General features: G+C 34.7%; 1 protein-coding gene and 1 pseudogene across 1 annotated transcript; both read right to left on the minus strand.

Annotated features, from left to right (window-relative positions):
- Window positions 1–1,588: 1,588 nt before the first annotated feature.
- LOC143551821 (toll/interleukin-1 receptor-like protein pseudogene) lies at window positions 1,589–1,921 on the minus strand (annotated as a pseudogene).
- Window positions 1,922–8,473: 6,552 nt separating this feature from the next.
- Window positions 8,474–11,319, minus strand: LOC143551810 (uncharacterized). The gene is made up of 5 exons (XM_077042160.1): window positions 10,938–11,319; window positions 9,456–10,040; window positions 9,315–9,373; window positions 9,162–9,233; window positions 8,474–8,846 (listed from the first exon to the last, which is right to left on the minus strand). The coding sequence occupies exons 1-5, from the start codon at window positions 11,265–11,267 to the stop codon at window positions 8,546–8,548; spliced, it is 1,347 nt and encodes a 448-aa protein (XP_076898275.1). The 5' UTR covers window positions 11,268–11,319; the 3' UTR covers window positions 8,474–8,545.
- Window positions 11,320–12,537: the final 1,218 nt, after the last annotated feature.

The raw sequence follows: 12,537 nt of genomic DNA on the forward strand, positions 1-12,537 counted from the left end.
AATTTTTACATCTTGCCAGGGTTATTTAGGTAATTTTGTATACATTTCAAAGATTTTCTAACATTCTTTAGACATATGAAAGGATTGTGAATTATATTGATTGAAGGATTTGAGTGTAAATCAGATTATTTTCTATTCCTTCTCTTAGCCGTCCAAACATCATAAGGAATAGAATTTGATTTCCAATTCGTTTTAAATCACACAACTAAAGAGACCCTAACTTTCTCCAATACATATATAGTGTGTCGATTACACAAGTTTTAACAAAGATTGGAGACCATACCAATCTGGTTGTGTGCAACAGATCGGTCTTAGCAAGTAAGTGAATAGTTATTTTGTTGGCCCAGATGGATCCAACAATTAGATCAAACAAATGAACAAACAATACGAGATATTGAGGTGACAACCCGCGACTCTTTTCATATAATCAAACGAACGAACCTAACGAACGAAACCTAACAAACGACATCACGAGCATACAAGGAGAAGAGACTCCTCTTGACACACAAAAAATAATAATCTATACTCCTATTTATAGATCTACTAAAAGTGCTCTCCAAGACAACTATTAAACTTTTTTTCCAAGACAAAACATTTCCTAAACTTATTATAATTTAATTAACTAAAATAAAACATAAAAAATAAACCTTTAAATTTATTACTAATTCAAGATTAACCTTCCTATCAGGGCCGGCCTAAAGGGGTGGCAGGGTAGTCGACGGTCACAGGCCTGACACCCTTCTAGGCTCGAAATTATTTAAAAAAAATTATATGTATTTTATGAAAATAATATGTTGTTTCAACAAAATTACATAAGCACTATCTTAGTCTAATGGCAACGATGTATGATATATAACCAAGAGGTTGTGGGTTCTAGTCTTATTTCAGACATTTTAAGTTTATTTTTATACAAATTTTTTTACACAACTCAAATCATAACCAAGTAAGCCCGTTTAAAATTAGATTGTTTAAACCAAACAAAATATTTCTTTTACTTAAAGCCCAGAAAAATTTCGCCTTTGGCCTAGAAAAAATTTCACCTTCTCAGAGCTGGTTCTGCTTCCTATTTATCGTCATAAAATGAGTATAAATGTAGACCACCCTTGTGAATGTATTTGTTTGGCTGAGCTTTTTGATAAGCAAATGTTGTTAGGTAAAACTTCATTTTAAAGCTTCAAAAGCATCAAATTGAAGTTTTTCAAACTTGTATTTACTTTTTAAAAAACAAATAAGCAATTTTTAAAAGATTAGTCAAACACCCCCTTAAAATAAATTAAACTAGCATCAATGAATAAAAAATAAATAAGAACATAAAATACAAACCCCGAAAGAACCAAGCCGGTCAAATTGGCAGCCTTCGTAAGAGATGTCTTCCACCTTAGAGCATCTCCAATCATGTATCCACTTTCTCATTTAGTCTAGGTGGCAAATGACATAGATGAGAGATAAGAGAGAAATAGATGAGAGAGAGTGTTTCATGTTCACAAAAGTGAACAAGTGTGGATGAGTTATGTGAGTGGGGAGTTGGTGAAAAATTAGAGAGATGAAAGAGAAAAGTAGAGAGATGAGAGAGAAGTGGATAACTAGATCATCCACTTTGCTTTAGCATTGTGGATGCTCTTATCACGTTGTCATTTGTCCACCTTGTATCAGGTTTGACTTTTATGGAGAATGATTTTGTTTGGTTCCTAACGTCTGAAGGATCAACTTTATAAAAAACAGGCAGAACAAAATGGTTGTTCTCACTCCTTTGCTCAAGGATCAGCGATAGCTCATCCAGACACCATGCAGAAGTCGCAAAGTTCTCCGAGAATACAATAACTAAAGCCTCGGATGCTCTGATTGCCCGATCGATCTCCGGCTTCAGTTCTTGACCACGGTCAATTGCATCATTGTCTCTGAAAGTGACAAGCGCTGCCATCACTAACGCCGCATATAGATGATCGTGTTGGAAATTTGTTACGTGTGCGTTAGTAGGTTGTTATGATGCAACAAATGCACACTAATAGACATTGGTGAATGAGATATCGATGTGTGATTGTGGTATTTGAAAGAAAATACTATAGCGGTGTATCCCACATTGGTGGGATGGAGAACTTATGCCTTGTTTTTCCTCTACAAATAGAGAGGTAAACAAAGTTGTAACACACACCAAACCTTACACACAACACAAGCATTGTTGCAAGGTTTTTCCAACTTCTTCTTCTTCTACATTTCTGGTTTCTTTTATTCGAACATTTTTCAGGTTTACGGTTAACTCCGGCAGTACTACTGCTCCGGCTGTTGTACCCTGGGAAACAACGAGTTCTCTTGGGAGACTCGAAATATTGTTTTAAGGGCCTCGTGTTCAACACGATCCTCAGCCAAACCGTTTACATTTTTTTTGTACTGTATTTGGTTTATTTCTTTGACTTTGTATTGTATTTCAGATTCTTGTATTGTATTGTATGAGTAATAAAACTGTTTGTTAATTTTCTAGTTTATTTACTCAATTCACGAATTCGGTTCCTACAATCTTAAAACAATATTTTTAAAACCATTCCGTGAAAAGTTTGTTTAAATTTTCAGAAACTATTCTATTTTGATCCAAACCAGATTTGTTTCAAAATAGTATATGTTTTAAAAACAGTTTTTTCTTTTCTATTTTGGTCTCAGAATCAAGAATTGGATCTTCAAAGTTGGACTTAGACAGATTCGTTCTTGGTTTAGCATTTGACCCCAACCAATGTGGGAGCGACCACAATGGCTAACCATGCTGAAAAACCCGAAAAGTTCACGGGTGTCCACTTTAAGAGGTGGCAGCAAAAAATGTTTTCTACTTGACAACCTTGAACTTAGCACAGTTCTTGGAGAAAACAGCCCCCATACCCACTACCCAAGATGATGCCCAAAGTGTGAGTGCTTTGGACGCTTAGAAACATTCTGAATTTCTATGTCGCAATTACGTGCTTAATGGTTTGGCGGATCCATTGTATAACGTCTATTGTGGGATAAAGACAACCAAAGAACTATGGGAGTCTTTAGACAATAAGTATAAAACCGAAGATGCGGGAACAAAGAAATTTGTTGTGGCCCGTTTTTTGGACTTTAAAATGGTTGACTCCAAGACTATGATCACCCAAGTCCAAGAACTACAAGTTATACTTCATGAAATTCATGCCAAGGGTATGACACTTAGTGAAACGTTCCAAGTTGCAGCCATAATTGAAAAGTTGCCTCCTAGTTGGGTTGAGTTTAAGAATTATCTTAAGCACAAACGAAAGGAGATGACTATTGATGAATTAATAGTTCGTCTTCGAATTGAGGAAGACAATAAAACGGCTCAAAAATCAGCTCGTGTGGAGCCAATGGCTAAGGCCAACATGGTTGAACTTAGAAAATCTTCGAAGGGGGGCATAAGGGTAAAATGGATAAGGGAAAGGGAAAGGTGAAACTTGGACCGAAGAAGGAGGTTGTGAAAAAGAAACCTCAATCTTCAAACTTCCAAGGTGTTTGTTACAACTGTAATGAGAATGGCCATCGTGCGAAACTTAGAAAGACGTCATACCGGGAAGAATCGGCCGAAGAAGCTATTGAAAGTGGATACAGAGGTCTCAACGACCGGAAGGATGGATATTAAAGGAGAACGAAAAGTCTTGGTCAACAATATATTTGTTATTTAGTAATCATTGGCAATTTGTATTTAGAAAATAAACGGATGATATTGCAATTATATTATATTAGCTTTTATCCCATGTATTATAAGGGTTATTTTACATGATTTGTTTTTAATATTTATATAGTTTTTAGATTTTAATTTTATTTGTCATACCGGCACTTCTCAATTTAGTAACAAGTGACTCAAATCTGTTGATGAGAGAGTCAACCGATTCTCCTTAAATATGTTTAAACATGTTGAATTCTTCTTTTAACATGTCTTTTTAGTCTTCCCTCATGTTGAGACTCCCTTCAAGCTTAAAATTGCACGACATTTTTTTTTGTCAAAGTCAACAGGTCATATTCGAATCCCCATTCAAATGGATATTATTTTTTTGGTTGGTCAAAGTCAACGGTCAACGTTCGAATACCTGTTCGATTCGAATGAATTTTTTTTGTCAAAGTCAACAATCAACGGGTCAACGTTCGAATACCCGTTCGATTCGAATGATTTTTTTTTTGTCAAAGTCAACAATCAACGGGTCAACGTTCGAATACCCCTTCGATTCGAATGAATTTTTTTTGTTGTCAAAGATATGAAGCTAAAGATCAATAAAGTCTAATGGACTTCAGCTTAAAACCAATAGATTGGCCTATATCCGAGTTTTTATATCGGATCTGAACCCGGACACAAAAACCAAGAACACCAAAAACTTAGATTTGAAGATTTTCGGGTATTTCTTGGATGTGAAGCACTCTAAAAGTAGTCAGTAACACGAAGAACAACCTCAAATCTACCAAAAACTAAGATAAAAATGCGGAAAGTTTAATCCGAAAACCACAAAGTTGAGCTAAAAGCTCTGATACCACTTGTATGTCCTCTTTGGATGGATCTAACAACTTTACTCGGATCAATTCGTGCTGTTAGCTAGCGGAAATCACTAAGAACACACGGATCTCGGATCTTAGTTTTTAAGAAAAGGAAAGAGATGAAGTTGGAGGTGTTTGGTAGAGAAAGAATTTATTTTTATTTCCAAGTGGGTGTTTTTGAATTATGATGGGTTGTGGAGAAATGGGTTAAGTGACCCTTTATATAGGGTCCCCATTTCTCCAACTTTTACATTTCGTTCTTACAAAATAAACGTACTGAGGTACGTAATACACCGACTATAAGCAAATATAGGACATACACAATCCTAAAACTAATATAGAATATTAGCCCTACAATCACCATTTCAAAAGAATTTTATTCACAAATGCATACCCAAAGGAGGCATCCATACTATTATTACTGCCATATGGTTGAGATATGAAGGGTTAATCCTAATGTTTACAAGTGAAATGGCTAAATTTCATCACAATGGTTCATTTCGTTATGTTATGTCAAACACTACCTAGAGACTAAAAGTTGGTTATTATTAAGATAATTAGGAAGATAATAATGAAGTTGTAGAGATGATTGTTAGAGTTAGAGAATAGAGATAAGAGTTTAATCATTAATTGTTTGAGTATCATTGATTGTTAGAATAAGAAATAAGTCATTGTAGTATAAGAGTACATGTTAGGGTAAACATAAAAAAAGTCACGTCTCAAAGTTGGGTCCAAAACCTAGTTATTATGGTGTGTACTCGATCCAGTTAATTTCAACAAAGACGTGTAACAACCAACAATCGACGCTAACATTTCATCCCTATCTTCTTCTAAATTAAACGTACCGGAAGTTTTATAACTGTGGAGTGGAGCAGTGAATCATAAACGATTATAGATATGTTTATCTTTCTTTCAAGTTAGTTATATAATTTTAACCTTTTAAACGATCGATAAGGCAAACATGTTTTTCTACTCTTTGTTCTGATCCAACCAGTAAACCAATTAACAACAATTCCGGTTATGAAAACATTGATCATACAAAAAAAATCTATAGATGAGATTTACACACGTAATATTTATTATCATCACTAAGTTAATATTCAAAATACATAGAAATAAGCAGATCCACAACCAACAAAGTTATTGACACCAAACCAAAAATAAAACAAGAAAAAGGAAATAGATAGATCATAGATGGTCTAATAATACACATGGACTTTATGCTATGAACACATAAAATAGCATAGCAACCATTACACACAAGTACACAACACATAGTGCTTGTAGATCTGCAACCAACCAGTGGATCTTACTAATTAGTGGTGGTGGTGGGGGCCATGATGATGTGGTTTATGTGGTGGTGGAGGATGGTGAACCACTGGTGGTGGTGGGTGGACAACATGTACTACAGGAGGTGGTGGGTGGTGAACCACCGGTGGTGGTGGTGGGTGGTCAACGTGGACTACTGGTGGTGGTGGAGGGTGGTGTGGGTGGTGGTGAGGTGGTGATCTTGGCATGTTGTTGTTAAGTGTTTGTTTGTGGTGGTAGTTAGGTGTGAGAGGTTGTGAATATATAAGTGGTATTAGGTAGGTAACTTAGCCACGAATTAAGAGAATGGTATCCGTGTTCATCTCATCCACCGGCCTTGCATTTAAGTCGTTTAGTATTTTAATTAATCAATATTTAAAGGTCAAAAAGACACGTAATGAATTTGGCCATAAGATATGCATTCCAAACCAAAAGTGAAAATACTCACAAACACTAACTTGTGTACATAGGACCGGTACCTTAATAAGATAGAATCATCTCATGCCAACTTGTGACTATGTTCTAGCTCCATTGCTTAAACCCTCATGTTTTTCAAGAACATAACCCCTCAAAAAAAAAAAAAAAAAAATTCTTTCTCCTGACTTTCCTCTCATTAATTAATGCGGGTTTGTGAACCCCATCATGATCCCAAAATGGTCCAATCTAACATGATGGAGGCAATTGTGGCAGTGTTCACGCCTAACCCTTTTAACCCTAAGTCCCATCTGATGACCCCCCCACCCCCTAACACTTTCAACCCTAAGCCCTTTTTGGCTTTTGATTTTGTTTGAAGTTGCAAATTTACTCTTATACTAAAACCTTTTTTTTTTTAACAACCAACTAAGTAACGCGAGATACTCCGTACTCGACCCCCTATTGGCTAAAGGTACGACAGCGGGGAGCCGGTAAAACCGGGTGAGATCAGGACTCGAACCCTGGCAAGTCAGGGTCATCCCTCATATCTCTCATATAAATTGGTGATAGTAAGGGTTGAACCCCCTACCTCTCACTAGTAAAGTGAGTGCTCTACCATTGAGGCACATCCAATTTATTCTTATACTAAAACTAATATACGTTTTTAATGCATCTAATTTCTTATTTATTTGATTTTCTTCTTAGAACATTCATTCATTAATTTATTAATTAAAAAATGAATATGCATGCGTGTTGGTTTTTTTAAAATATTACGGTATATTTTTTGGTTGAAATTGTATTAGAAATAGGTTCTTTTCTTTGCATTGTAAGCTACATCGTGTGTCGTACCGTACCAGTGGAGTGACAAACGGAGTCGTCGAGAATGATCCTGCAACATCAGTACTGATATCAGTATTATCAGAACTGGTATTTATCTTTATGGTTTTCGATCAACGAAATTCTATTTTTTGGGTTACGTGTGTGTAGGTTTTTTGGGTTATATAATTTAATGTTTAATGATGGTTATTCCTAGTTAACCACAATATAGTTTTTAAAAGGTATGTTAATAAAAGATTCATTGTCTACAGAACATAACTCTTTAACTAGCATGAAATTTGGCATCAATAATGCATAGCCCAAAATTACTACTTTTGTTCAATATATATTTATTTGTTTTGAGATTCAAACCTGATGACAAACATATGACACGGTCCCGCTACTTTTACTATAATTCATTTTTTTACTCACGAGTACACCACGTACCTTTCTTTAAAATATTTTAACATTCATAGGTATTTTATAAATAATTTATTTCCTCTAGCACACATTTTTATCTTTTGAAGGATCGTGCCAAATAAAGTGAAATTTGAAGTGACTAGATTTGGAATTAAACTTGAGTAGAGAAAATTATAGTTTTTAAATGATTTAATATATGTTATAGGACTGGAATTTACTAATCATGTTTGGTTTGTAAACTTACTAAAAAGATCAAAGTTGTTAAGGGTTTTTTAAAATGTAAAATGTGTTTCATAACCTTTTCTCCATAGAAAAAATAAAATAAAACGTGTTTCGTTTACGAGTGTTATGACATGGTAGATGCGAATATGGTCTGGAAGTGGAGATGGAAGAAAACCTTGTTGGACCAGGTGGAATGGAGCGAGTAGTGTATGAATTTATTTAGTCATACTACCCTTAGTTCCTCCCTGGATCGATGGAATTGGACCAATGATCCTTCGAGTATTTTCTTGGGTAGCATCTATGAAGTGTAATAGACGGAAATAGTTGGGTTCTAAAAAATCAGCATTCTCGTTTGAAAGACGGAAATGGAAATACTCTCGACTCATGTGGGTTTATCCAAAAGAAGCATTAAAGTGGGCCCGGTAAACTGCAAACTATGTGGAGATTATGAAGAAATTAGTGAAAATCTTTCCACGTCTTGCAACTTCGCCACGTTAGTTTGGCAATTTGTTAGCAATTGGTGTCATATTCCTCCTATTTATGCTTTTTTGGTTCGTGAGTTGCTTGAATATCAAGTCTCGGACCGTCGTAAGAAAAAGATGTTATATGGGATTATTCTCACAACTTGGTGTATTTAGTAGACCCAAAATAATATTGAATTTAGTTCATAACTAAACTGTTATATAAATGTTAACTAACTTTCAAGTTTATTTCCAGAGAAATACTGAAAATACTAGACATAATAATTTCAACCATACACAATAAAACTAGTCATTCAAACCCTCACATAAACCACCTCACAACACATCAACAAAAGAACATAACATATAACACATGAAAGCCAAATTCACATCTTGGCCTAGTAATCAAAGAAAGGGTTGTTCTTGAACAACCTATCTGAACTGTTTCTAACTTTAGAAACTCGAACACTTCGATCCTCTTTCTGGGATCCTGGTGTAACCCCAGTTCGATCAGCAAAAAGATTCGGATGACAGTTTTCATCATCAATATCATCAAATGTTGTCCATTTTTCCTCGGATATTATCGGCTCTTTCTTCTTCATGGCAGAAGTTGACATGCTCTTGATCTCATTAACATGATCTTTAAACTCTTTTCTCACCACTTCCAACACTGTTTCTCCATATTGATCACACCATTTCCTGAAATTCTCATCATAATAATAAATTATTGGTAAAAATGACAACTTTTTTAAAAAATCTCATCAAAAAGACATTATTAGAAAAAAAAACCTTTTAAAGAATCCTCATCACAATAAGAAGTTTTGAAAAAGATAACAATTATTCAAAAAAATAAATTTTTATTGAAATTAAAAAAATATATTGGAAACACTAACTTTTTAACTGAATTCTCATCAGAAAAATTAAAATTAAAAATAAAAAAATAATATCGACTTATCAAAATAAGAAATTATTGGGAAAATGATAATTTATCATAGAAATTTAACATTTTCTTACTTGGGGAAGAACTTCTTCAGGTCAGTTTTATCGATCGGAAGCCGAGTTGAAATCACTTCAATTTGATCATCCCTGAAAGATTTTGCAAATATTATAGTTACTTTGAATCAAGAAAGTGAATCAAGAACAATATTCAAGAACAAGATCGCTTACGATAACTGAAGTTCGGATTTTATTTTCATTAGTTCCTTCTTGATTTTATCTCCTAAAACCTGCGAAAAACATATGCATAGCATAAGCACAACAAAACACATAACTCAGATCAAATAAAACAATTTTTTTTATTTAAATTACCTTATCAACGAAGAAATCAGAAGATGAACCATCTGTATGCAATTTTCTTTTCATTTTAGAATTTGTTCCCTCATGAATGCCTTTGTAAGTTTCTTTAGCCGAATCATTTAACGATAATGGAACAGTATCCTTCTCCAAATCATCACTCTTTTTCCATTTCATTAAACCGTCAAGTCCCTTAAACAGCTTCCTCTTTGACTTTTTCGCTGACTCCTCAACGACCACACTTTCTTTCATGAGAATTGTCGGCTTTTCGTCGTCTTTTTCTTTTAACTCGCAGTTCCAAAAGGGGTTTTCTTGAGATATTGCAAGACTCTGAGTAAAGTTCTCATCTTTCATATTTTTGTGGGATGCAGCTGCTTTGACTTGTTTGATGGTTGACTTTTGCTGCTTTGACTTACTTTTTGAACCCGAATCTTGTAAATCGATTACTGACCATTCGTCGTTCGGGTTCTTTTGTTGAGGTCCAGCAAGAACCACATCTTTGGGGTCAATTTTGACTCCTTGAGCTGTTAGTCTTTGTAACAATGGAATCTTTGATGCATGATACTCATCTTCTGATATGCAGTTTGCATATAATAACTCCTGTAATAAAAATGATAAAAGAATTCAACTTTTTTCCACAAAAACCTTAAATAGTTAGTTCAAATCTTGATATTTGCTAATCATCCTACAAAAACATATAAATTATAGTTTTTTAGACTCAAGAAACACAAAGTAATTAAGGATTCTATAAATTAAAGTTAAAGTAAAATTTATTTTTTTAAGAGCCATTATTATTTAAATCTTCATATTATTACTCCTCTCCACCAAGAAGTTGTAACTTGCCGAAAATTAAAGAAAAAAACCAATTTTTTTAAGATCATGAGAAACCAAAATTAAATTATCACAATTAGTTAAAATCTTGATATTATTATTACCCTCCACCAAAAAGTTACAATTTCCCCAAAATTCAAAAACAAAAATCATCAAGAAAATTTGTGTATGTCTTAAAAAATTATTACTACCCTTCACCAACAAGTTACAATTTCCCCAAAAAATTTTTAGAAAAAAAAAATTAAAAAAAATCAACAGCCAGAAATCACAATTTGTTAAAATCTTGATATTATTACAAGTTTGTAACACTCCACCAAGAAGTTACAATTTCTCCAAAATTAAAGCAAAAAAAAATGATTTTAAACCCAAAGCACAATTTGTTAAAATCTTGAAATTATTATAACTCTCCAACAAGAAGTTAAAATTTCTCCAAAATTTAAAGAAAAAATAATCATTTAAACCCCAATCACAATTTGTTAAATCTTGAAATTATTACTACCCTCCACCAAAAAAATGCAAATTTCCCCAAAAATAAAATAATAAAAAAAATTAAAATTAAAAAAAAAACAAATCACAATTAATTTAAATCTTGACATTATCACACAAAAAAATATATGTAATAAATTAAAAAAAATCAAAATTCTAATAAAAACCATAAGCTCTAACCTGCAAGAAGATCAACTTATCCCTCAAGATCACCGGCTGCTCAACCTCATCCGCCGCCACAACCGTCTCAATCAAATGAGCCCGAAACCCCGAAACCTCAGCTTCCGCCAAGATCCCTTCTTTACACAGCCCCATCAAGTTCAAAATCTGATGGAAAGACTCCTGCTGCCACTTCAGGTTATCCGACTGCTGCTTCCACAGGCGCTGCTCGGCCTCAGCAATTTCGGGCAACCGACGCTTCTTGAATGAGAAGGGGAGGATGTTCTTGCAGATGGATGTGATTGAGTCTTGGAGAGATGAGTAGTAGGTTGGAGTGTATGTGTACACCATTTTGTTTTGTGGGTTTCAAGAGTTTGTGTGGTTTAAGGTTGTTTTGAGGGTGTATAAGGTTTTGGTTGGTTAATGATGATGGTGTTTGGTTTCTTGAAACGGTCACTTGGTAAACTAGCCGTTAAGGAATCATTCAAAAGGATAAAGCGGTAGGTTGTCACGACGTCGTTTTGAGTTTAATTATTGGGCCATTTTTCGTTCTTGGGCTTTGCCAGTTGGGTTTTGAGGTGGGCAAAAACCGGGTTTTATAAGAACTGGTTTCGGGTTTGGTTAACAAAAGTTAAGAACTGGGTTGAGTAGGACCCGGTTTCAGGTATGGTCGGGCTTTAATGGGGTTTGTGGGGGTGGATTCAGGATTCCAACGAGTCCGCTTTAATTATGGGTCTGGGTACCAACAAAACCAAGTTCGTACCCACAGGTCATGTAGGACCGGGCCCGGGTATAAACGAGATTGGGTTTTATGCTCACATCTAGTTGTGTATTAATTTATTAAAATCGTCATGGTAAATATAAGTTTCAAATTAAACTTCAAGATATTTATGTCAATTGAAGGTGGGAAAAACCAAACCATAACCAAAAATCAAACTGTTAATTGAAATTAACAATAAATGATAAAACTGATCAATTGTGGTTAAGTAAATCCGATTAACCGACCATTCGGTTATAGGTGCAGTTAATTTATCTTCGTTAACCGTTGCTTGTAACGTGAGTGAAGCGGATTGAATACACACTTGTCGGGGTGAACTATCGAAAAAGACCCCCCAAATCGGCCTTGAAGAAAGGAACCTCACGTCAAAAGGGTTTGGCTGATGCACTGCGTCCCTTTCGAGTTCGAGAAAAGGTCCTATCCTTCAATATCATGATTGGGTCGACCAGGCCAGATCCTGAGTGAAATATCATGATCGGGTAGGCCAGATCCTGAGTGAAATATCATGATCGGGTCGACCAGGCCAGATCCTGAGTGAATAGAAAATAGAAAATGTACATAGCAGTTCCAGCTGAAATACTTGGAATAATTCTACCTTTTTGATTCACAAATGATTGTGATTGTGGAGTTGAGGGTGCTAGACGACTCGGCGATTCTACCCTACCTTTTTCCGATTGCTGCTTGACGAGAAAAAACCGCATGTTTGGCTCTATATTCAGCTTTTTGGCTTCAAACCAAACCGAACTTTGTATTTTTTATTTTTTTATACCATTATTTCCAAAAACATATTTTTAAATAAATTATTGAAGATATGTCAAGATCGAATATTAACACAAAATTGGT

This window comes from Bidens hawaiensis, unplaced genomic scaffold, assembly GCF_021521415.1.
Source record: "Bidens hawaiensis isolate Kalapana, Puna unplaced genomic scaffold, B.hawaiensis_p1.1 tig00016662_1, whole genome shotgun sequence".
In the NCBI taxonomy this organism is placed as follows: Eukaryota; Viridiplantae; Streptophyta; class Magnoliopsida; order Asterales; family Asteraceae; genus Bidens; species Bidens hawaiensis.

Coding starts and splice junctions, on each gene's coding strand:
- LOC143551810 (XM_077042160.1), bottom strand. CDS start 11,267: ATGGTGTACACATACACTCCAACCTACTACTCATCTCTCCAAGACTCA. Junction 10,041..10,937: donor ATAAGTTGATCTTCTTGCAG/GTTAGAGCTTAT, acceptor TTTTTATTACAG/GAGTTATTATATGCAAACTG. Junction 8,847..9,161: donor CTGAAGAAGTTCTTCCCCAA/GTAAGAAAATGT, acceptor TGAGAATTTCAG/GAAATGGTGTGATCAATATG.